This window comes from Canis lupus, chromosome 6, assembly GCF_003254725.2.
Source record: "Canis lupus dingo isolate Sandy chromosome 6, ASM325472v2, whole genome shotgun sequence".
NCBI lineage: Eukaryota > Metazoa > Chordata > Mammalia > Carnivora > Canidae > Canis > Canis lupus.
The window spans coordinates 15,597,961-15,623,915 of NC_064248.1; the positions used below are offsets into that span (position 1 = coordinate 15,597,961).

At 47.9% G+C, this 25,955-nt stretch overlaps 1 protein-coding gene across 1 annotated transcript in view; it reads left to right on the forward strand.

The window, feature by feature from the left end:
• The first annotated feature begins 577 nt into the window (after positions 1 to 577).
• C6H7orf50 (chromosome 6 C7orf50 homolog) overlaps positions 578 to 25,955 on the forward strand; it is a 148,254-nt gene continuing 122,876 nt past the window's right edge. The window contains exons 1-2 of the mRNA XM_049111225.1: positions 578 to 733; positions 10,913 to 11,042. Coding sequence (XP_048967182.1) covers positions 10,914 to 11,042 — 129 coding nt within the window. The 5' untranslated portion in view covers positions 578 to 733; position 10,913. The remainder of the gene's footprint in view (positions 734 to 10,912; positions 11,043 to 25,955) is intronic.

Genomic DNA, 25,955 nt, shown 5'->3' on the forward strand with positions numbered 1-25,955 from the left:
TTACATGGCATTATGTGCTATTTAAGCTTATAGGATGAAGTCTTCTCCGTGGGGCCACGAGGCCTCGGGGCAGTTTGAAAGCAGGACAGTTTCTCCCGAGGTCAGCAAGGCTGGACATGCTCAAACCAGTGCGCGCTGGGAGCGCGGGGAGTGACCGCAGCGGAGCCGCACCCGGGTGAGGACGGGAAGGGACCCGAGCGGCACCCGCATCTGCACCAACGGGAGCGCGGGGAGTGACCGGAGCTGCGCCTGCGTACGCGGGGGCTACCCTCGCACCTAGAAGCAGGGGGGGCGCTGCGGACCTGCACCTGCTCCCGGTGCGGCGCTCCGGTCGCCAGACCCCCAGTTGCTCCGAGGCAGCGACAGTCACCCCACTCGTGCACCTGCCAGCCACGTGGGGCCGCCCGGGCTACCCCTAGGCAGACGACCGCATTCCCGAGGCTCCGCCTGTGCGGCGTGCAAACACGGCGCACAGTCTTACAGTCCCGGCAGCTCGCGCGTGGGGGTTGCTAGGCAACCCGCGGCTCCCGGCAACCCGCGGCGCCCAGGGATGACGCTAGCAGTCCGCGTCGGTGCCCGGACCTGCCCCCTCGCGGCCGCCGCACGCCATTGGCCGGCAGGCAGACGGAGGTGGGCCTCGGCCGGGGAGGGGCGGGGCGACGCCGCTGGGGGGCGGGCCCGTGTCACCAGGGCGGGGCGCCTGCCGGAAGCCCGCGTTGGCGGCCGAGCGCAGGTAGGCGGAGGACCCGGGGGTCGGGGTCGGGTCGCGGTCGGGGTCGGGGGCGCGGGGCGGCTCCCACGTGGGTGAGGGAGCGGGACGGTCGAGGGCGGCCCCGCGGGGCCCGAGGCGCCCGCTGCCCCGGGCTGTTCCCGCCGAGCCCGGCATTCTCGTCACCACACTCCGTCGTTGACTCAGGCGTTCGGTGGGGTCCCGCGCGTCCGCCCGCCCCGGGCCCCGGGCCCCGGGCCCCGGGACCCGGAGAACGTCGGCGGCCCGGGCGCTCGCGTGCTGAAGGGGCGGCGGGCGCCTGCGGGACAGTGAGGGAGCAGGGCGCGGCGACGCGGGTGCAGCGACTCGGGCCGGCGGGGTGGGGGAGGGGAGGGGAGGGGAGGGGGAGCCACGTGCGCCCGCAGGCCTGCCTCAGGTCGCGGGCTTGTCCCCGAGCGAGCGAGCGAGCGAGCGAACCGGGAAGCCTGGGGAGGGCGTCCGGCACCGCCGAGCCCTGCAGCGTGGCCCGGGGGCTCCTGAGAGACGCGGAGGCGAGGGCCGCCGACGGGAGGACACGCGGCCCGAGGGTCCTGAGCAGGCCTTGTGCTGGGGGCGACGAGGCCGCGGACCAGCGCACCTCGGGGCCAGCGCCCAGAGCGGCCCTACACGCGGCCAGGTGGGCTCCCTTCGCCAAAGGACCAGGCGCGCACAGCGCACGGAGTGTCGGGAGGCCACCAGGGAGCACGGAAAGCCGTCTCTGGAGTCCGTCTCGGAGCCAAGATAAGAAATCGGGCGGAGAGAGAAGCCAGCGTGGGCCGGCAGGTGCTGCAGCTGCGGCAGGACGTGCCGCCCGGAGAACCTGCGGTGGGATTTCCTGTCTGCAGTGGCTGGTGACCAGTGATGACCCGCTGTAGGGATAAGAGGTGGGGGAGCTGAGCTCACCTTGGGCTTGTCCTCAGTGACTGAGGGAGTAGGGACGGGAAGGAGGGGTGACACCCGGTAGGCTCAGGACAACACGGGTTCAGGGGGTCAGTCCATGGACCCCATCTAGGTTTGCTGACCGGCTGTCGCCTTCCCCAGGGCTGCCTGCGTGGGCCCCAGCTTCTGGTGTTGGCTGGATTCTTTGGCAGCTTTGACTTCTTAGGCAGGCACTTTTTCAGGGGGCCGGGGTAATTGCAGGGATGGGGCCTTGAGGTGTTAGAAACTATACTGATGTTTTGTTCAGGTCTTGGTGGGTCCAGATTGAGGACCAGCAGAGACAGAAGAGCCTGGCTAGAGTGTGGTCAGGCGGAGCTGTTGTCCTTAGGGTGGCGCCCTTGGTGATCCTGACAACAGTTGTGCTGGAGCGGCAGAGGCAGGAGGGGACAGGAGGAAAGGGTTACAGCCAGTGCAGGGAGGTAGGTGAAGTCTGAGATCAAGAGAGCTTCTACAACGTGGGAAATTGTAGTTGATTGAGTAGGAGAGAGGCTGGAACTGTGTGCAAGGGGGGATTACTCAGTGCTGTCCCTGTGCAGGCAGGGTGTTCCCTGGGGAAGGGGACAGCACCCTAGAGGAGGGTTTGGCCTTGGTCGGAACGTGGCAGGAGAGAAGGGTAAGGGGTAGATGTGAGAGCTTGTGGAAATTCCTTGCGGTTGCTTTGATTTCCTTTAGGATCAGGAATTCAGGTCCTGTGAGACAAGGGGAAGACCTTGGAGGTTTGAGAGAGGAGAGGCTGGTCCAGGCGAGTGGCTGGGTGGGGAAATGTGGTGGGACTGCCAGTGAGGCTGAAGGATTATTGGACCCCAGGGTGCTGGGGGTTGGGGTGAGCTGGAAAGATGGGAGGTGGGTATGGTGAATGAGATTTTTGCAGCTTTTGCAGTAATAACCAGACTTCAAGTTTGGCCTTTGGAGGGAGGAGGAAAGGAGGGCAAGGTACCAAGAGAGCAAAACCTAGAGGCCATTTTTGAGTGGGCAAGTCAGAACACACACCAGTCTTGGATCAGAATGAACAGGAGCAAAGTCAGTCCCAGTTTTGATGCAGGAGCTGGGATTCGGCTCCTGACCTCTGTGCACTGATTTCCTCAAGGGTTGTGTATTGTGAGGGCGCATACTCTCCTCCAGGGGCTCTTGGCCCAATGAGTTGGGAGGTGCCCTTCTCTGCAGCCTGACAGGACACGTCAGAGGTATCATGCGCTGAGTGAGAGGGGGCATTGGGAGCTGGCTACAGGTAGGAAGTTCAGATTTAAGACTATTTTCTTTTAGGATGATTTATTTATTTATTTTTTTATGATCCTATGGGGTTTCTTTTCAGCCCTGGAGACCCGGCAGCCTCAGCCTCAGCCTCAGCCTGTTGGTGCTGACTCGTCCTGATCAGTGACCGTAGCCTCACCTATACAGTAGTTAGCTGGTCTCTGTGTCTGACGTGGGTCCTTGGCTTTCTGGTGGTGGAAGTGTTTGTTTGTTCCACTGAACACTTTTGAGCTGGTATCTTCAAGTGTTGTGTTTCTGCCTTTGTTGTAGAAATTACAGAAAAGTAGAAGGAGGGGGAACCATGCTTGTAATTCTAACTCCCTAAAATGTTAATATTGTAATGTATTTTCTTCTAGTTTTTTCTTTTTCTTTCTTTTTTTTTTTTTTCCGTATCATTATTTTTAATGTCCAATGTTTATAATATGAGAGCCAGGGCTTTCTCCTCAACTCAAGTTTATAAATTTTCAGTTGGCTTGTGAGGCCAATAGGGATACTTCTTCTTGTCTAATTTGGTTTCTGGGAAGACTTCATTCAGGTCCTCAATGGTCATCTGATCAAATGGAATTATGTTCTTCATCTTCTCCAGCTCTTTTTCATATTCTTCAATCCTGGCCTTTGAGAGGGACAAAAACTCAGCACAGCTTTTCACACCTTCTTTTTCTTTAGCATCCATCTGGACAATGTATTTATCCTCTGGCACAGGAACCTTCAGGGCATTAAACTTCTTCTCAAAGTCATCTACCAAGCCAGTCTTTGCCACATTGGCCTTGTAGTAAGCCCAGTCGATAGCAGGTGGTTTCTCAGGAAGAGTAGCCAACCTGGAGGTAAGCATCTCATTCCAGGATTTCAGGGAGTTGGCAATGGCCTTCTGGTTTCGGGGTATGATCTCCCCAAAAGCTACCCAGTCAATGGTTTTTAGAACAAGTTTTCATCCAGCCATCTTGAGATCCTTCACCGACCCCCGTGGCCCACAGTCCACAGCCTCTTCTAGTTTTTTCTTCGTGCATATTTGTATACATTTTTTCTTACAAATTGAGGATCATATTGCACATACCTAAGTTTACACCCCATCTTTTCCCTTTATATTGTACTCTGAGCTCTTACTCCTGACTGAACGTTTTGTGTGCTCTCAAGGCAGGCGTGCTCCTGTGCACCAGTGAGTCATTCATTTTCCCATTCAGCTACTGTTGGACAGTTACGGGGTTCAACTTTTTAATTGAAGAAGCATTGTCATCCATTGTACATTGTACATCCTTATATAATTCCACTTCCAGGAGCTTATCCTGTTGAAATAATCATGGACAGAGATTCATATGAATCTCAAGGCCAAAGCACTTGATAAGTGTTATAAAATTTCCTTTTAGAAAGATTGTGCCAATTTATTCTCCTGTCAGCAGGCATGATAATGGCCTTTTCATCATTCTCTGGCTAACCCTGAATAATAAAATTTTAAAAATCGTTTATGTAAAAAAAAATGGCATTTTTAACCTATCAAATTAGCTAAGTAATGTATGCATAGAGCTAAACCCCTCCAGCGGTAGCAAGAGACAAAAGAGAACAGCCAGTGGCCATCAGCTGCCCCTGGCCCACTCCTCAGAGGCAAGCATTGTCATTCTTCAGCTTTTCAGCTTTTCGAACTGGGATCACTTGGAGACTTCCAGAGCATAGTGTGTGACTCGGCTTTATCAGTTCTAGGCATCCCCTGTTAGTCGGCCCCGGTTTCCTCACCTGTGTGCCACCCTCACCGGCCACGGGAGGAACAGAGTTCACATGTATACAGCATCTAGAACAGGGCCTGGCACATTGTAAGCTCTGGGTAAGTCAATTTTCACTGTCACCGTTGTTCTGATTAGCTTTCCTAACACCCCAGCCCCCTCCCCATGACCTTCCTCCTGGCCACCAAATATGGGGAGAACATATGCTGGCATAGCTTTATGAGGGACTAGATATTTTACAGAAAGGCCAGGGAGGAAAAAAAAAAAACACAGAACGGAGGGGTCTTGTTCCTTCTGAGGTAATGGTGCCAGGCCCACTTAACTGCCCCTGGCCCGCAGGGGAAGGCCGAGAGGCTCCCCCAAGGCTGCTTTCTTCAGCACCCTCCTTAGCAGGTATATTCCTCCCTTTGTTTCCTTGGCATTCTTCTGAGGATACTGAGGAACATTTGTTGGCTCTGGGTGTGCCAGATGCATAGACATGCTCACACCACCCCATAGCTACTCTGAAATAGCGTCACCGCTAAGGGGAAAAAAAGAGAAAGAAGTAAAACCAATACAGGGGCATCATATTGTTAAATTTATAACAAAGAGTTTGAGAGAGATTAGAAGGCTTCTTTTTTCTTTCTCTGCATGTTTCAGTGTATTTACATAGTTATGTGAACATCACTACATCCTAATTTCAGAACATTTTCCCTCTCCCATAAGAAACCCTGTACCTATTCAGTCACTCTTGGCCCCTGCCCTCTGTGCCAGCCCTGAGCAAACACCAAGCTACGTTCCTTCTCTGTAATTACTCACTCTGGAAATTTCATACAAATGAAATTATACAATCTGTAGTATCCTGTGACTGACCTCTCTCACATACCAGAATGTTTTTAAGATTTATCCAGTCAGTGTTACACTCCTTTTTTTTTTTTTTTTTTTTGCCAAATGATGTTCATGGGCATACCGTACTTTGTGAAATGGTCATCAGTTGGTGGACATTTAGGTTGTTTTCACCTTTTGGATGTTATGACTTATGCTATGAACATTAGTGTTTGAACTTTTATGTGGATGTGTTCATTTTCTTGAGTGGAGTTGTTGGGTCATACGGCAACACGTTTAACTTTTTGAGGATCCACCAGGCTGTTGTACAAAGTGACTACACCATTTCATATCCCACCAGCAGTGAAGGATTCCAGGTTTTCCATATCATCAGTATTTATGATTATCTTTTGGATTATAGCCAACCTAGTGACTATGAAGTGGTGTGTCGTTCGATACACATTCCCTAATGATGAATGAGGTTGAACACCTTTTCATGCCCTTATTGGCCATTTGTGTGTCATCTTTGGGGTAATCTCTATTCAGATCTTTTTGTCCAGAGATTGTCTCTTTTGTTGAGTTGTAAGAACTCTTCATACATAGTGGACACTTTGCACCTTCTTGCTGGCATTATTTGCAGTGCAAAAATTTCTAATTTTGAGGAGTCTGCAATTTATCTTTTTTGTTGCATATGTTTTTAGTGTCATGTCTAAGAAACTCTTGCCTAATTGAGGGTCTTAAAGATTTACGTTTAAGTTTTTGATCCATTTTGAGTTAATTTTTGTGTTTGGTGTGAGGTAGGGCTCTCGGTTCATTCTTTTGCATGTGGAAGTCCAGGTGTAGTAGCACCTTTTGTTAAAAAGCTGTTCTTTCCCATTAAATTGTCTTGGCACCCTTTTTGAAAATCACTGGCCATAAATGTAAGGAAATGTCATTTTCTATCACAAACATTGATTGTCTCAAAGTCATGAGACACCATCTCTTAGAACTATTAAAAGAAACCTTTTCATAATATGGAAAAGTCTTTCTCCCTTTTTAGCAAATAGACTTAGTGATTAAACTTTTTAATGATAACTTACAGAATGAATAAAGATTTAACTTAACTTTTATGGTAACTGGTATGTAAATATTTGCTAAACTTTCCTTATTTCTCCAAGAAGGTAATTGGCTGATCGAGTCCTTTGTCTTTTCAAAGCCCCTGTGTCAACAGTCTCTTGTTCTTTGAAGATTTCTTATTATGTTGCTAATTGAAATTTGTAGCCTCTGGCTTTAAATGCTTTTTTTAAAATAAGGCTTAATTAAAGACTGTGGAACTTGCAATTTTTCTGATTCCACAACAGTAATACTATCTCAGTGTGCTGTAATACATTACAGCCCCAGATGGGGCAGAGAGAGTCCTCCATGCTGATGTTGGTCCTCTTGACATGGCCCTGTGATCATTTGACTTTTCCTGGATGTTCAGCACAGCTTAGGTTCACCTTACACTTCACTTGCTCCAGACTAGAGTCTTAATGAGCTCTGCACCATGCCCCTCCCACCTCCTTTTATTTTATAGAGATTGGCATTTAGAACCCAAATCTGGGCTCTCTATGTCTGCATTGCTTCTAGGCCCTTTACATTTATTGTTGCCCTTCCCATAATGCTTTCCCGCTTCTGCTTGGCTTTGGGTAGCACTTGCCATCTTCTGATGTATCCTGTATTTGTGTCCCCCCCACCCCCACCCCAAGCATGTCAGCTGTATGTGGATAGGTCTTTTGGAATGCCTGCTCCAGCCTAGCAATTCCTAGCACCTGCTTAGCATTCTGCAGGCAGTGACACAGTGACCAGCAAGTGATGACACAGGAGCAGAGTGAGCCTGTGGTGGGATTGCTGGGTGACCCTGTATGTGTACTTCATTCCACCAGCTGATACCTTGATGTCATTTTCCCCTTCTGTCCCTGTGGAAACAGTTTTGCTTTGGGGGAAATGTACATTTCAGTACATCTGTTCACAGTGACAGGACTTGCTCAGGACACACCCAACTTTTGCTTACCTTCAGCGGCCTTCTTCCTGCACCTGCCCACCCTGCCCCTCTTTGCGCCTGCTGTAACTGCTGCACTGCCTGCACTTCCCCTAGCTCTGCCTGTGCTGTCTGCTTGGTCCCCAGTGGCTTCACAGAGTCCTCCTGCCACTGTGCATGGCTCCCTGCCTGTCTGTCACCTGTGCTCACTTTCTTCCATTTATTTATTTATTTATTTATTTATTTATTTATTTATTTATTTATTTATTTATTTATTTATTTTTATTTTTATTTATTTATTTTATTTTATATTTTATTTTATTTATTTTATTTATTTTATTTTATTTTATTTTTTATTTATTCAGAGAGAGAGAGAGAGAGAGGCAGAGACACAGACAGAGGGAGAAGCAGGCTCCATGCAGGGAGCCCGATGTGGGACTCGATCCCGGGGCTCTAGGATCACACCCCAGGCTGCAGGCGGCGCTAAACCGCTGTGCCACCGGGGCTGCCCTGTTTTATTTTCTTGACCCCATTTATCCCCACGTGAAAGTGTTTTCTCGTTTACTTAAATAAATAGGAGTGTCTTTCCCACTAGAAGGGAAGCTTCATGAAATCAAGGCTCTTATTTGCTGTGCTGTTTGCTCTGTGTTCATAGGGTCTAGCATAATGCCTGGCACAGAACTGGGTCTTGAAAAATATTTGTTGAATGAGTGAGTTATATTTCTTGAACATCTGTTGATAGAATCCAAAATGAATTCTGGTGTCAAGAGAAAAAGACATTGGGTTTCTGTCCCTTTATCTATATATACAGCCTTGAACAGCATGTCTACTAAATATTAAATTAAAAAAAAAATGTGGTACCTGAGTGGCTCAGTGGTTGAGCCTTCCACTCAGGTCATGATCCCTGGATCCTATGGGGAGCCTGCTTTTCCCTCTGCCTATGTCTCTGCCTCTCTCTCTCTCTCTCTCTTTCATGATTATTTGTTTTTTTTTAAGATTTTATTTATTTATTTATTTATTTATTTATTTATTTATTTATTTATTTATTTATTTATAGAGACAGAGAGAGAGAGGCAGAGACACAGGCAGAAGGAGAAGCAGGCATCATACAGAGAGCCTGATGTGGGACTCGATCCAGGGTCTCCAGGATCATGCCCTGGGCTGCAGGCGGCGCTAAACCGCTGCGCCACAGGGGCTGCCCCTCTCTTTCATGATTAAATAAATAAATGAATAAATAAATAAATCTTTTAAGTTTAAAAAAATACGGACACAAGTATGCAATAGATAAATGTATAATTTACATATATATGTAAAATCTATAAAATCTAGAAAATGGAGGATGAAGCCACTGGGAGTGAATTTAGGATAAATAAAACAAAATACATTTTCATAATTTGTTAGAATAAAAGCTGTTATTAGTGGGCCTTGTAAAGGACTGGTGTTAAAAAATAATCTTCGTTTTTTTTTTTTTTCAAGTATAAAACCTTGAAAACAAATGAAACTGAGCTGTAAGTAAATAGAAAGTCCCTTGTAAAAATAAAATTAAAAAAAAAAGTCCCTTGTAACCCCACCCCTGGATATAAATAAAGGTAAAAGTTTTGTATATATCCTTCAGACGTTTTATATATGTGTGTACATAAGTCTGTGTATATATGTTTGTATATTTATCTTATATACTTTCTCTATTACTATTATTTTCAATATTCTTAAAAGTGAAATTGTGTAATACTACACATAGTATTCTATATTTTCCATTCTGTATCTGTAATATTATCTCATTTGAGTCAGTTTCCATTTTGTTGATTTATTCTGATTTATTTATTTAATCCTTTGTTGATGTGCGATTGGGTTGTTCCTACTAAAAACCACGTGTATAAAAAGCAGTATGTATATGTTTACAGGTGCTTGTTATTAAATTATTATCTCAGTTCCAAAAGCACCTTTTATACTCTGCATCGTGGTGCTCACATCATAGGTTGTGGGCCTTTGCAAAGTGCTTTTCTGTTTCCAGCTCCTTTTTGGCTCTACACAAAGAGGGCAGACAGAGGAGACTGGAGCAGGGGTGGGTGGAGGTGAGGTGGGATGGGGGAGTAGATGGTGGCACTTCTTGCTCCTGCTGCTGTTGTGGTCAGTGCCACCCAACAGTGGCCTTCACTGCAGCAGCAGGAGCTGGTTCAGTTCCCACGTCTCCCTCTAAGAATCAGCCTGGTTCCCCACTCGGAGGTCTCCCCTCAGATGTTCTTCTGCACATGTTCCCCCTTAGACGATCCCCCTTCAGACCTTCCTTCCTCTGATGTCCCCTCTACAGATGTCCCTCCCTCAGAATTCCTTTCTCAGATGCCCTCCCTCAGAGGTCCTTCCTCAGAGATCCCCTCTCAGACTACTTCCATCAGAAGTAGTATCTTTCCCACAGACATCCTCCCTCAGATGTCTTCCTCATTCTCTGATGTCCCTCCTTCAGATGTCCTCCCTCAGAATTCCTGCTTCGGATGCCTTCTCTTAGAGGTCCTTCCTTAGATGTTACTCCTTCAGATGTGTCCCCAGATGTCCCTCCTTTTAGATGTCCCCTCTCAGACATCCCCCCTTCAGATGTGTCCCCCCCTTCAAATGTCCCTCCTTCAGATGTTCCCCCTCAGATGTCTTCCCTCTGATGTCCTTTCTTCAGATTTGTTTGTGCCCCCCCCCCCCCCCCCAGGCCCCGGCAGACTTTCCTCCTTCAGATGTTGCCTCAGCTGCCCTCCCTCAGAGGTCTCTCAGACCTCTTTCAGATGTCTTTCCCACAGACATCTTGATGTCCTCCCTCAGAAGTCCTCCCTTAGATGTCTTCCTCAGATGTCCCCTTACTCTCAACATCCTCCCTTAGACTTTCTCCTTCAGAGGAATCCTCTCAGAGGTCCCAGCAGCAGCCAGTACCCCTCAGTGGAGGGCTCTCCACTATGACCTTTCTGACATGCTTCCAGGTTCTGATACTTCAGCCATTTCTTGGTTCTCCCATGGCACAATCCCACAAAGGAAATCAGTTTTAGAATTCACGTTTTTTTTTTTTTTAATCTTTTACATGGAGTTCTAGATGCTACTATGCTTGAGAAAGTATGTAACCAGACACTTCTCAGACTGTGTGTCATCCCATACCAAGCCCCAGTTGGTACTTCTTCTACAATCTGAGGAGGCCATTTCAGAAACATCGTGGTCCCCTCCACCCGTTGGTGACCGAATGCCCCAGCGACAGGGTGTGTGATGGTCACCTGTGGCCTGAGATGATGCAGCTTCCCCAGCTGGTGGGGAAGTATACCTGGGGGATTTGACTTTCTTTTAACTTGTATTATATTTTTGGAAGTACCTTTGTACTTGCTTTATAATGGAAGAGTGCTCATCCTCCTTTGTTTATAAAAAATGTTTTGTGGCCTGAGACCTTTTATTTCCCACGTATTGAGCAATTTACCTTCTCTGTTGCAGGATGGCAAAACAGAAGAGAAAAGTTACCGAAATGACAGAGAAAAAGAACAAAAAATTGAAGAAGGCATCAGCAAAAGAGATCCTGATGGTGCCTGAAGTCACACTGGGCACCAAAGAAGTGCACCCTGAGGTAGGTGCACATGGAGTCCCATGGTCTCCATTGTTTCCTAGCTAGGAGGGAGAGAGTTGGGCATTGTATTGCTGGTGTCTGTCTGGGAGCAGAGGATGGACCAAGTTACACGTGGACATACTCAGTGCCTTCTGGGAGCCGCCGTAAGACAATAAGAGAATCAGTAAATTTTAGGTTCAAACATCATGACCGCCTTTCTTCAGCCACCAGATCTCCAGACTGCTATTTGGGGTGCTGTGCTGCAAAGGGCATTTGAAGGACAAGCTGGACCCAGTGGCAGTGGCTGGGTGGTGCTGGCCGTTTGGTGCTCTGAGGGCTAAGCCAGCATGGTGCACAAGGAGAGGTGCCTCACCCTGGGTGATGTGCAGTGTGGCCTGAGAATCTGTATTTAAGAATTCAGATCTTAACATAAAAATGTTCATGTCTAGCTTGACGTAAGTCTGCCAGAAAAATATGTATATGCATTTAAAATTTGTTTTTTGTTACCACCATATTCTAAGTATTACCTTTTTTTTTTTATTGAGCTGTCTTTACAATTCCTAGCATGCAGTTGATCCAAGTGGTGTAAGATACTATGAATTCTGACAAATTATTGCGCATGAAGTAAAATTTGGTCAAGTGTACATCGTATAATGACATGGTGGGCTTTTCTTGCACACGCATCTGTGGGCAAGTGTCACTGTTGCTTGGATGGGACGAGGCCGAGTGTGGCTTTTCTTCCTGTTTCCCATGCCTGCCTATAAGCCCTGAACATAAGTGAATGAGGATGGAAGTTTGGTCATCGTGGCATTCTTAATTCCTCAAACTTGGAAACAGTGAATATGATTTGGGACACATTTTATCAAAATTTATTTTTAAAGGTCTGCCATTAGGTGACAACTAGTCCTTCAGTTCTTTTGAAGAAAGAATTAGAAACCACCTGACTGGGTCAAGGATGTATTGCTGGCTAGTTACTGAGGTTGACTTCTGCGACACCAGTATTTCAAGCTGTGTCTTTGTTTAGTGCTCCTGAGGCATTTATGCCCTTAGCAGTGTTCCCTAGTAAGATTCAGGATGACAGGTGGCTTTTTTTTTTAAGGTTTATTTTAGTTTATTTATTTTAGAGAGAAAGTGTGTGGTTGTGTGCATGAGCAGGTGATGGGCAGAGGGAGAGGGAAAGAGAAGCCAAGCAGACTCTGAGTGGAGTTCACGACCCTGCAGTCACCACCTGAGCCGAAATCGAGAGTCCGATGCTCAACCCAGGTGCCCTCACAGGTGGCTTTTTCCTGTCACAAAATGGGTAAAGGACTGTGCTGAAGTGGGAGGAAGCCAAAAGGGCCCACCTGACATCAGCCAACTCCCAGGCTGCAGGCCATTCTGACCTTTTCTCAGAGCAGTTTCAGGATGAGTGCACATGGCATTAGAGCCCCGGGAAAGCACTCCTGAGACCACCCATGTGCATGCCTGGGTGAGTCTCAGTGTCCTTCAGGGTATATGTGCCCTGTTTGATGACTTTTGGTCCAGATCACTTGAGGACTGCATCCACTTAGGCATTGCTGTGCTTTTGATAGGTGGTGTGAGCTGATTCATCTCCCAGTGGCCATAGCAGTCAAGAAGCCATGGGGTGGCACAGTGAGTGCAGGTGTGTGCAGAGAGAAGTTACTCAGCTGAGCCTGGGGGCCATCTCTCAGCTGCTGCCACAGATTGCAGGGGGTTTGGGGTGGGCAGGGAGTCTGGCTGGCTTTCAGGACCCCGACTGGTCCCAGCTACCACTTCCCTGTGTGCTCTTTGACAGAGAAGCCACCAGGTCTGGCGGCTCATTTGATCACAAGGCCACTCCACTCCTGTGTGTGGAAGTCTCGTGGTTTGCATGGCATCAGTATGAGGATGCCTGACTAGTTTCACTGGTGCCTACATCATGTCCTGAATGCAGGCTCTTGGCAGACCTGTGTCCCCTGGGCCAATTCTTGTTACTCTCTGCTCCACCACCTGAGCCCTGATTGTGTCTCTTCTTCCTGCTTTCACGATCGCATGTGCAAGCTGGCATTCAGAGCTCCTCAAGCTCCCATTTGGTGGTTCAGTCTGCCCCTGGTTCCTTCTTTGATTACACATGATTGTCTTGGGCTGTTTCTAGGATACTTGACTGCTGCTTTTATACTCCTCCAGTTTTTTTTAAATTTTTTTTATTTATGATAGTCAGAGAGAGAGAGAGGCAGAGACATAGGCAGAGGGAGAAGCAGGCTCCGTGCACCGGGAGCCCGACATGGGACTCGATCCCGGGTCTCCAGGATCACGCCCTGGGCCAAAGGCAGGCGCTAAACCGCTGTGCCACCCAGGGATCCCTACTCCTCCAGTTTTTTAAAAATAAACCCCTATTGGGCTCCTGGGTGGCTCAAGTAGTTGAGCATCTGATTCTTGGTTTTGGTTCAGGTCATGATCTCAGGGTGATAGGATCAACTCCCTGTCAGACTGCACAGAGTGCAGAGTCTACTTGAGATTCTCCCTCTCCCTCCCCTCTGCAATCCCTCCCCCCGCCTCCCCCCTCCTAGCACACACTTGCTCTCTCTCAAATAAGTGTTTAAAAATAAAATAAACTCCATACTATCACCTTGGTGATTTTAAGTTTTGTCATAAAACTTCCAGCTTTCCTTTCTTGATAGTATCTGGTTGCTAGCTGCTGGTCACGAGGCAGGACCCACAGAACAGTGTGGGTTTATAGTGGATGTCAGCACAAGTTAGAATTTAAGATCACAGCCGATACTCTTCCTAAGTTCAGGTTGTTTTTTAAAAGTATGAGACTGTTTTTTGTTATTAAAGTACATACTGATTGCAGTAAATTTGAAAAACAAAACAGGAGCTTCTGGTTTCTCTTTTAATGACTGGATTTTAGTTTGGTATGCAACATAATGGAGGAGTCTCCTGGTAGAAGCCTGTGCGCTTGGACTCAGTTTTCTGCTCCCCGGGGTGTGGAGGCTTGGGTGGCTGCTGGCAGCCGCTGCGGAGAGTCGGTGCGGTTCTGAGACTAGCCAGAAGGGGTCGCAACCTCTCTGCCTACAGGCAGCTGGTGCTTCTCCTTTGCCCCAAGGAGCTGAAGCCCAGCGTGTTTTCAGGCCCAGGGAGGACTTTCAGGTGGGTGTCTGAGTGAGGTGCTGTGCTTGTGGACGTGGGTCCTGACGACCCCTTCTTATATTGCTGGTGCCGGTCACCCAGAGAAGTGGAGACTCTTCGGGGAGGACGCACCTTCAGCTGTGCTAATAACAGTGTTTCTTCACTCTGGTTCTCGTGGGAAATTATGAAAAAGTGATGTCAGGCAGTTTTATTTTATTTTATTTTTTTAAAATATTTTATCTATTTATTCATGAGAGACAGAGAGAGAGAGAGAGAGAGAGAGAGGCAGAGACACAGGCAGAGGGAGAAGCAGGCTCCATGCAGGGAGCCCAATGTGGGACCTGATCCCGGGTCTCCAGGATCACGTCCTGGGCTGAAGGTAGACTCTTAACTGCTGAGCCACCCAGGGATCCCTGTCAGGCAGTTTTAAAAGGGAGAACATTAAAAAAATAAAAATAAAAAAAAATAAAAGGGAGAACATTAAACACTGCACCTAATTTAAAGGAAGACGAGTGGACCAGGCCTGGAGAGTACATCCTATTACCCTGGGAGCTCGTGGAAAAGTACTGTGTTGTCCCCGCACTGCCTTGGCTGCAGGATAAACCTCCGGAATCCACATGAAGCACAGAGAAGCCTCTGTCCCCACTTGGACCACTGTGTCATCCTCCCGGGACTGTCCGTCTGCATAGGCCTGTGGGACCCTGTGTGGCCACTTCCCACAGCACCAGTGCCCTGAGCCTATGCCAGGAGGGCTGAAACTTCTCCAGTGCTGGCCCTCTCTGGCCCCTGGGGCAGCCTCCTCAGAGCCAGACGTCCCACTGGGGGGGGATGGGGGTGGGGCCTCGGCACACCCAGCAGGCTCATCTCTGGCTTTCATGCACTCTGGAACTAGAAAGCCATTTATGTAGCCCTGGGCACTCTGAACCTCGTGTTCCTTCCTGTTCACTGCATTGTTTGCACGGCTCGCTAGCCCGTTAACCTGGCCAGGCTCTTATAGGTCTGGGTCTTGGAGACAGTGTTTGTGATGTTCCCAGGGTGGGCCAGAGCCCTCCTGATGCGTTCCTTGGTGCCTTGGTAACTGGTTCTTGCTGGATGGCCACGGGCCTTACTAAGGACGTACTGCCTGTGCCATACTTTCTCCCACTGCCATGCTGGACAGGGGACCCAGGAGGTAGGGATGGGGTCCACAGGCCTGTTCTCTTCCAAGGATGATGCCTTGGACCAAAGAGTCTCCACTCATCTCCTGGCATCTGGAAACCCTCCTGTGAGCCTGGGCTTAGGGGCCGGACAGTCATACCTGCAAGTTGCTGGACCCCTTTCAATGGGAGGGTTGCAAGGATTAAATCTTCAGGCAGCAGGTATGTATGTACAGAGAGGCTGCAACCCCATTATTAGTCGTCAAAGGAAAGGGCTGGAGATGTTGCTCGTACGGGTCACCCCCGCCCTGAGGATACTCCATGATTTGGTTTCTGTCCCAGGCACTGAGCCACACGACAGGGGGATGGCATCATGTGGCTGTCCCCTCAGGGCCAGTCAGCCACTGCATGCCTTGGCAAGCCTGTGGGAGGGAATATTGCCGGGACAAGCCTTGGCTGTCTGGAGATAGGAGGGGTGGCTGGCAGTGAGCAGGGGCCTCTTTTCTCCATCTCACAGGTGAGAACCCATGTTTGTAGAGTATCGTTCCATTCACTAAAGTTCTGATGGGACTCAGCAGCCCTGGGATGCCACGGGCCTGGGTGTGGCTGTTGTCCTGGCTTCACACGTGAGTCGACCAGAGAGGCTGATACTTGCTCAGTCACCCGGCCAGCTGGGGTAGAGAAAAGACTCACACCTGGGTTTCCTGCATCTGGTTACCTCTTGGAGCACACGAGGAAGATTGGGACCTGCAGTGTTGTCTGTTGCCTGGCCCAGCCCCTAGTGTAACTGGGCGGAGAGTTGCCCGTCAGTGGGGTGCTCCGCCATGTGCATTGGTAGCTATGCCCAGCACCATATAAGGGATATACCAGCTCCTTTTTGGCATCTGTTCTCACACTATAAATGTTGGTGATGTGCTTGGGAGAAAGACCTCGGATTTGTTGAGCAGACTGTCCCGTGTTGGGAATGACAGTACATTCTTGAAGTCTGCAGGGCATGTTGACAATAATAGCCACTGTCCTTTCAGAATGTGATGTGCTGTGCATAAGCTGGCTGACTCCCAATGCAGCCTCATGTGCCCCTTGCATTTTCATATAGGAGTGTGGCCAGTGACCTTGGGGATGGAGGTGGCTCAAACTCTGCACTGCCACACTCTGACCGGTCACAGTGTTGCTTCTCTCTGGAAGGAAGCACAGCTACTCCATATGGACCATCTTTTTTCCTTCTTTTGTAATCTTGAAAATGGGATAGGAATTACATGGGCATCAAGCCAATAAGCACTTTATAAAATTATCAAATGATGTTGTGAACTTTATGGCCTTGAAAATTTACTCAGAGCCAAAATACTTCATTCTAATGGTATTTTGCTTTAAGAAATATTACTGGTCTGGCAGTAGATTTTTTGTTGTTAAACTAGTAGGGATGAGAGGATGCTAATCTTTATAGGCAGGTCCCTGGGAGCCTGAGTTTTTTTTTTTTTTTTTTTTTTTTTTTTTTTTAGCAGAAATTCCCCTTCACTGTTGTTTTGTGTTCTACTTTGTGACTACTGAATGCTAAGTTGTCAACCAACTGGAATTACAAACCCACCGATTTCAGGGCTAAGGGGCTGAGAGAAAAGGGAGACCCAGAGAAGTTCTATGATTTCCCTGAGGCCCATGGCAAGTTGGAGGGATGCTAAGTTCCCCTTGTCCTGTCTCAGTAAGCTGGCTCTGCTGCATCCTGAGTTCTTTCCTTTTTGTGGCTGAGTGATACTCCACTGTTGTTTCTCCATTCGCCAGTTTGTGGACATTTGGGTTTCCAGTTGGGGGCTATAGTGAGCATGCTATGAATATTTGTGCGCAAAGCTTTCTGTTTTCATTTCTCAGGACTTGGATGGGCCATATGGTAAGTGTGTTTACTTTTTTAAGAAGCTGCTAAGCTATCTTGCTAAGTGGCTACACCACCATGTGTTCCCATCAGCAATGCATGAGGGTTCCAGGTGCTCCATGTATTGTCAACACTTGGTATTGCCAGTATTTTTAATTTTGGCTACTCTAGGGAATGTAGTTGTATCTTATTGTGTGTGTAGTATGTATGTATGTATTTATTTGATCTGTGTGCGTGATTGTATGTTTTTTTTTTTAACAATTTTTTTTTACTTATTTATTCATGAGAGACACACAGAGAGAGGCAGAAACACAGGCAGAGGGAGAAGCGGGCTCCATGCAGGGAGCCGGACATGGGACTCGATCCCGGGTCTCCAGGGTCACGCCCTGGGCTGAAGGTCGCGCTAAACCACTGAGCCACCCAGGCTGCCCATGTTGTGTGGTTTTTAGAAACAGCTTTATTGAGGTATAATTGACACGAAGTAAACTGTTTATATTTAAATCATAATTACTTGTGGTTTTCACTACCATTTCCCTGATCACTGGTGGTGTGAGCATCTTACATGCCTTCTGGCTACTGTGAGTTAATCTTTATGAAGTGTTTGCGTGGCTCCCTTCCCCATTTTCATTGGGTTATTTTCTGTAGTTGAGTTTTGAGAGTTGGTTATGTATTTTGGATACATGTCTTTTATCTGATTTCTGTTTTGCAAGCATGTTTCCCCCTAGTCTGTAGCTTTCCTTCTCATTGTGTCAACAGTGGCTTTTGAAGAGCAGAAATTATGGATTTTGATAAAATCTAATTTTATCAGATTTTCTTTTTGGTTTGCACTTCCTGTTAACATGTTCTTTGGCTCACTGTGTCCTGGAGGTACTTCCAAGTCTGCCTGTGGGTCTTCCTTGTCGGTTGTAACTCCTACTTAGCATTTCCTGGAAAGTGTGGCGTCCTCATGGCCTCCCTGGTAAGAATCATTTACCTTCTTTGTTTACTGGTGGAAATGCCTCCCAAGCACCAGCATGTCCATTGCGTTTGTGTGCGTGACTGCTTTTCTTGGGTTCAAGAAAGCAACCTGGAAACAGAGTGGCAGGTGGAAGGGTTGGTAGGTGAACACATGATGTGTGGTGTCCAGGGGCCCTGCTGCTTCTGTGTCTGGTGATTTGGTGGGTGCAGAGTTGGACTTGTTTGTTTGTTTGTTTGTTTAGAGGGGAGGCAGAGAGCAGCCCGGGTGGCTCAGCGGTTTGGCGCCGCCTTCAGCCCAGGGCCTGATCCTGGAGACCGTGGATCGAGTCCCACGTCGGGCTCCCTGCATGGAGCCTGCTTCTCCCTCTGCTTGTATCTCTGCTTCTCTGTGTGTATATCTCTCATGATTAAATAAATAAAATCTTTAAAAAAGGGGGGGGGGCAGAGGGGAGAGAGAGAGAGAGAATCCTCAAGCCGACTCTGTGCTGAGCACAAAGTCCAACACAGGGCTCCATTCCAGTAAGGCCTGTTTTAATTTGTATTTTCCTAATCACTAGAGAGACTGAGATGATTTCCAGTCATTCATTAAGGATTTGTCTTTCTCCATGAATTTCTTCATCACATCTTTTTTTTTTTTTTTTAGATTTTTATTTATTCAAGAAAGAGTGCAGGGGCAGAGAGGGGTGCAGAGGGAGAGGGAGAAGCAGACTCCCTGCTGAGCAAGGACCCACCCCCACCTTGTGGGCTTGATCCCAGGACCCTGGGATCATGAACTGAGCCAAAGGCAGAAACTTCACCAACTGAGCCACCTAGGTACCCCACCCCAAGAAATGTTTCTTTGTGTGTGTATTACATATATTTTCTCCCAATTTGACTTTAGTGATGCTCTCTGCGTGTGCTGGCAGATGTCAGATCTGTCTGGTATTATTTTTCCCCCTTAAGATTAAGGCCATCTTCTCTCTTCCACAATTATGAACATATTTTTCTCTAAATTTTGTTATATAATAGCTCATTAACTTGTCACATCGTTATATATTAACTTGCTTCTTGCCAGACTGTGTAATTCTTTAGTTTTTAAAAACATATTTTAATATTGAGTAGAGTAAGGACTTCCTTATTGTTTTGGGGACAGTGTTCTTTGCCTTTGTCTCATATCTTATTCGTGTGAGTTTTGGAATCAGCTTTCAGGTTTCATGAAAAGCCTTTTGTGGTTTATTGGGAATAGTTTTTATGTCCTTCATGTAAGTTTCATTCTTTTCTCTGAGGAGATCTTAGTGTCTGTCCAGGAGTGAGTGACCTGGATGGGGTTCCCATAATAACCATGGGGCAGACTCCATTGGTCTGTCTTCCATGTCACATGATGTCAAAATACAACTCGATGATGGAGGCTCATGCACGAGGATCTCTGGTCCTGTTGCTACCGCACTGGACACCCTGCAGGCCCGTCTGCTCACTCTGGTCTTCCCGCTATCTCTGCTTAGCCCTACAGTGTGCCCTTCTCCTCTCCTTCCAGGCGGATTCTTTCTGCTCCATGTTCCTTTTGGAAATTGAGCTTTCTGGCTTGACCAACCCTTTAATTTTTTTTTTTTTAATTTATTTATGATAGGCACACAGTGAGAGAGAGAGAGGCAGAGACACAGGCAGAGGGAGAAGCAGGCTCCATGCACCGGGAGCCCGACGTGGGATTCGATCCCGGGTCTCCAGGATCACGCCCTGGGCCAAAGGCAGGCGCCAAACCGCTGCGCCACCCAGGGATCCCCCAACCCTTTAATTTTCTTTCACTCCTTACTTTCTTACATTCTCCATGTTAACCCTTCACCTAACTTTTCTGTAATCAATCAAACCTAGTGGTAGCTCATTGGGATCAAGTTAGGACATTTAACTTGTCCAGCAAGCATATATTAAAAATTATTTTTCATGCTGCTACAGTTACAAGTTTCATTTTATGTTGAATTAACTTCTATGTTTTCATATATGAGAGATTATTGGACTGCTTACTATTGTATATATTTTTCAACCAATTCTAATAATCTGATAATCTGTTTTATAAAGGAAGGTGAATTAGGCAAGGTGATTTTTTTTTTTTTTTTTTTTTATGGGGGTTGGGGTAGAGTTTAGAGGGCTTTGGAACAGCCTCCTGTTTTTAGTAACCTGCACTGGCTTTTCTCACATACAACTTGTAGCAAAACACAGAAGGTATGTAAAATTGTACTTGTTTTAGACCGAGCCATGGTTAATTTACCATGTTGCTTAACCTCTGGGTTTACAGTCACATCAGTCACTGTTGAGGTGGAAAAATTGCACAAAAAGTGAGAAAACCTGATGAGAAGAGAAGCCGGATGCAGGCCGGACCTTAGGTTGGATATTTCCAGAAGGACGGAAAGGGCCTGTGTCTGCAGCCATTTTTCATCTCAATACATGCTTGCAAAAGCATTCAGTAAAATTTAACATCCATCCATGATTAAAGATAATCTCTCTATCCCCACCCTCGAAATGCCCTCTCCCCCTAAAAAACAGTAGAGATTTATTACAAAATCAGACATGTCTTTCTAAATCTAACTTCAGCAGAAAGGTGCTTACTGAATTGTCAAAAGGCTGAGGAGATTTGGGGTGGCGCTGCCGCTAGGCTCTCCACCTTGGGGGCCCTGGCCTTTGGGTGTATCCCCTCACCCTGAGAGGGCATCAGAGCCAAAGTTTGGACTTCTGGCACCTGCGCATTGACAGGATGGCCCCCATGTCTTGTGATGTCTCTGGATTCTAGCTTCTGGGTACCACCAGTTTGAGCCTGGAGATTGCCTACTCTTTTGTCAGTTCTGTGATACTTTAAGAAAATGGTTGGCTTTTGTACTCTGGCCAGTGTTTTTGGTCACACACACACACACACACACCCCACCACCACCACCCCCGCCGCAGTGCCTTGATCTCAATCAAAGCCATGGCAGATTTCTTCTGTCAGGGGCCAGCTAGGAGATGTCTCAGGCTCTGTGGGCCGTGTGGTCCCTGTCACTGCTCAGGCTGCACGTGTGGAGCAGAAGCAGGCACACACAGTATGTAAACAAACGACACAGCCACGTCCAAATAAAGTTTATTTACCAAAATAGGCGGGCACAGGGGCCTTGGCCCAGAGTTTGCATTCCCCTGGTCTGAACAGTGTAGCTGGCCCCTGCTGGCCTCTGCTGGCCCTTGGCCCACACAGCTTCTCCCAACCTGGATTTGTTCCCTGCTCTGAAGCAGGACTGCTTGACGGAGGTCTGGTGGCTCAGGCTGTATGTAGATCTTTCAGCCGAAAGTTCCTGGGCCCTGACAGTAGGAAAGGAAGCCCAGGGATTGCACTTTGGGCAAGAGATGGCCCTTATCTAGGTCCCTAGGAGGGTTGGCAGGCCTCTGGGTTTGAACTAGGGCTGATGAGGGCCCTGTGTCATTGCTGCAAGGAGAAAGGGTACCATGGGCACCTCCACACAGATGGCTAATTAGAAAAAGAGTACGACGCAGCAAGAGAACATTCGGTTTGAAATATAAAATTAGTATCTATACAGACAGGAAGTGGAACCACCAAGAGATCGATGCTAATGTGCCACTTATTCATGAGCTTGGACACCTGCATTCTCTTCCGGACACAGTCCCCGATGGTCCAGGGTGCAAGGGTGTGGCCCTCTAGCCTCCCGAGTCCCCTGGTCCCTGGCTCCTCTGTCCCACAGGGAGGCCACTGACTGAGTTCCTGGCTGCAGCTTGCCAGGAGAAGTGAATACAGATCCACAGATGAAGTCCCAGAGGGAACGTCATCTCAGGATTTTAAAGGCTTGGTGGTGCTGCTGTGCTAGGGGGCATCTGGGCTGTCTGCTGCTCAGCTGCCATGTGGGGGTGGTTGGGGGTCCTGGTTTCCTAAGGACTGTTTGAAGGAAGTGACCTTGGGGTGATGGAAGTAGTTGTGCAGTGAGTCCCCGAGGCTGCTTTTAAGTCATTGAGGAGCTTTCTAGTGACTTAGTGGGCTCTGCACCACTTGTGCAAGTGCTCTCTTGCTCTCGCTGTCAGACGCGGGTACATTTGAAAGTCAGAGCCATCAAATAAGAGGTAGCAAGTTCACCTGTCCCTAGGCATGCTCCTGCCAAGACAGGGTAGGGTGGGTTTGTAGGGGTCATGCTGGAAGGATTCCCGTGGGGAGGAGGATGGAAGCGGGTGACATGTAAGTCCCCCTCTAGTGCTCCAGCCCCTGTCCTACCCACTTTGTGTCCCCATGGAGTATAGTGATCTCTCAGCAACCTCTGATAATACCACGGGCTCTTCTTGGTGTGATAGAAACAGGCCTTTTCCCAGCCACTGCAGAGTATCTGTCTTCTGAACGGTGGGCTCAGGACTGGGCCTGCCTGAGGGAGCCATTGTTCCTGCTGGAGCTGTTGCTGCCAGGTGCCCAGAGTGAGCTCGTCTAGAGAGGCTGCTTAGAACTGTGTCTTTGGAGTGCTCACTTTGATGTTTTCTGAAAGAGAGTTTATTTTTTTATTTTTTATTTTTTCTAAGTAGACTCCACACTGGGCAGGGAACCCAGGAGAGTTTATTTTTGATATAATTATAGATACATAGTAAGTTACAAAAAAAAATTATAGGGAGGTCAATGTGCCCAGTTTCCCCCACTGATCACAAACCACAGTCTCAAAACCAGGAAATAGACATTGGTGCAACCCACAGAGCTCATTCCGATTTCACTAGTTTTGTGTGTGTTCATGCACTTATATATTTGTGTGTGTATTTGCATGTGTGTTCACATGTGTACACACTCATGTGTGGTGATGTCTGTGTCCATGTGTATACTTTTTTTTTTAAAGATAGATTTATTTATTTATTTATTTATTCATTCATTCATTCATTCATTCATTCATTCATTTATTTATTTATTTATTTATGATAGACCTAGAGAGAAAGGCAGAGACATAGGCAGAGGGAGAAGCAGGCTCCATGCCGGGAGCTTGACGTGGGATTCAATCCCGGGACTCCAGGATTACACCCTGGGCCAAAGGCAGGTGCCAAACTGCTGAGCCACCCAGGAAAACCCCTCCATGTGTATACTTATGCATATATTCACGTGTGCTCGCACTTATGCTGGCATGTGTGTGTGCTCGCATGTGTGCCCGTGTGTACAGTCCTACATGTATGGATATGTGTGTGCTTCTGGGTGTGCTTGCATGTGCAGCTCTATCACAGGTGTAGGTTGCTATGGCCACCACCCCAGTCAGGGGGCACAACTACTGTCACCACACAGCTGCCCTGCATCCTCCCTTTCTAACCATTCACTCCCTGAATGAAGGGCATTTGGGTTGTTTCCAGATTTTTGCTTTTACAAAATAAAACTTTTATGAACATCCATGAGCATAAGTTTTCATTTCTCTGGGGTAAACCCCCAGGAGGATAACTGCTGGGTTGTGTGCCACGTGCATGTTTAGTTTCTGAGGAACTGCTTTGCATCCAGGGCGAACGGCTGTTCAGTCTTATGTCTCCACCACCATCCTGTGCAAGATGAGCCCCTCTGTCTCCTCACCAGTGTCTGATGTTTCTCTGGCTTTTGTTTTAGTCATCCTGATGGCAGTGCTCATAAAAGTGTCCTAGGAACTAGGAGAGGTGAAAGTAAAACTTGCTTTTCCAGGGTTTGGCAATGTGTGCCCCTGGCTTGGTCAGTTCTGGAAACTGCCAGTGGGCTGGTATTGGGGCATGGTCCTAGCTTTGTGGCAGGGCCATCCAGCTGAGTTCGGCTTTGACATGGCTTCCTCTGCCCTGCCTATGTGTGACATCCTGTCTCTCTCTCCAGGAGTTTTCTGGGAGTGGTGGGCCTTACTGGGCATTATTCAGAGGTGGCTGGGGCCCATGAAGCTCATGGTCTGTTAGGCCTGCCACAAGTGTGTGCGGCCCCTCAGTCTCTACAATGGGTTTTCTACACTCATTTGTCAAATCTGGAGAATTGCAGAAAAGTTGGAAGCTGATCAGCTTTCCCTGTTGCCATGGAGACCGGCAGTCCTCATTCTGGGCCAAAGAAAACAGGATCCTCCCCTCACCCCAGTCCAGCTGTCGGCACATCCATTGCTAATGCTCTCACTGCTGCTGCGGCCAGCCAGCGAGATGTTTGTAGCTTTGCTTCCTTGTGGTCAGCAGAAAGTAACTCAGCAAAGTGGAATTTTAAAAAAGCAATGTTTGTTGTTTTTCCTGAGTTATACATGACCAATGTGAAAAAAAAAAAAAGAAAAAAAGAAAAACTACCGGAAACCACGAGGAAGAAATCAGAAAGACTAATTCTGCCATCCTGAGATTACCCTATGGTGAATATCTTGGAGTATGTCCTCAGTATTTTCACAATGGATATATTTTCTTTTCTGTGTAAGAGAGTTCCCACATCAGCCCTGGGCACCATAATCTGTTTTCATGTTTTCTAGTATAACAAGAGAAAAAGGTAGCTCACGATTGCTTTAATTACACTCTCTTTAATTACAATCGCAAATGGTCATTTTCCATGTACATATTGGTCATTTGGTTTGTGGATACCCATTGGTTTTTGTACCAGTTCTGTTGCAAAGCCTGTCTTCTCTGTATTGATCTGAAAACTTGCTCCTTTTTTTTTTTTTAATTTTTATTTATTTTATGATAGTCACAGAGAGAGAGAGAGAGAGAGAGAGAGAGGCAGAGACATAGGCAGAGGGAGAAGCAGGCTCCATGCACCGGGAGCCCGACGTGGGATTCGATCCCGGGTCTCCAGGATCGCGCCCTGGGCCAAAGGCAGGCGCTAAACCGCTGCGCCACCCAGGGATCCCTGAAAACTTGCTCCTTATGCAAGAGCTCTTTGCTCTTTGCTTCACATAGATTGCCAGTCGAGTTATTCTTGTTTATGGCTTCCATCCTGAGCAGACGGCCCCTCTGCCCCTCACAGTGCAGGGCTGTCCCACTGCCTCCAGGCTCCACACTGGCCTCCTGGGCCTCTGTGCCTGAACAACCTCCCCCAGGCTGAGGTCTTGACGGCTGCCACCGCCTCCCCAAACCCTGTCCTACCCTGTGCCCCCTTGGGGTTATGTTTCTCCAGCCATTACAGAAAAATAAGGGGCGTGCAGTGAGGTGTCCCCTGGCTGCCTCAGAAAGCCTGTGGCCTCCTGGTTGAGGACGAGGGGACTGTGAGACAGGCAGTGGAATTCCTGTGCCTGGGCTGCATTTGAGTGTGCAGGCCTGCTCCACCCCGTGGCTAGAGGAGACCCCAGATTTTGACAGCTGATTGGTTAGCTTTCAGTATGGGGAATGAAGGCAAAAGGAAATGTAGATAAAATTAAATTTCCTTATAACCTGCAGCCCTTTGACAAATAATTGAGACAGGCAGAGTAGAACATTCCTCCAGGAAGTTCCCCATCTTAATGGTGATGCCATGCTAGAGGGAAAAACCATTTTAGCTTGACACTGGCTAGGCCTCCAGTCCTTTAGAGAATGGAAATCCTTTCAGAAACTTCCCTGCCTTCCCCTCCCCCCAGCTCCATAGAATATAATCAGTTGCCCCTCATAATTCCTGGGGCAGCAGCAGCAGCAGCCCTTACTGCCCATGGATCCTGTCCCCATGCTTTAATAAAAACCACCTTTTTGCACCAAAGATGTCTCAAAAATTCTCTCTTGGCCATTGGCTCCAAACCCCAACATTTCCACATCAGTTTAAATTGCTGATGTGAGTTCTTTTATGTCTGGTGTCTCCAAAGCATTTCCAGGGGAAGTAAAGAGTGGCCACATGGGGATCATGAGCACATGCCATTTTGGGTGAAGTCCTCCCACAAACCAAGTACTTGGCCCACTGCTGGAGCCTCTTTCTCGTTATCTAGGAGTGCCTGGCAGCTAGCTCACCTCTGGTTGGTTGGT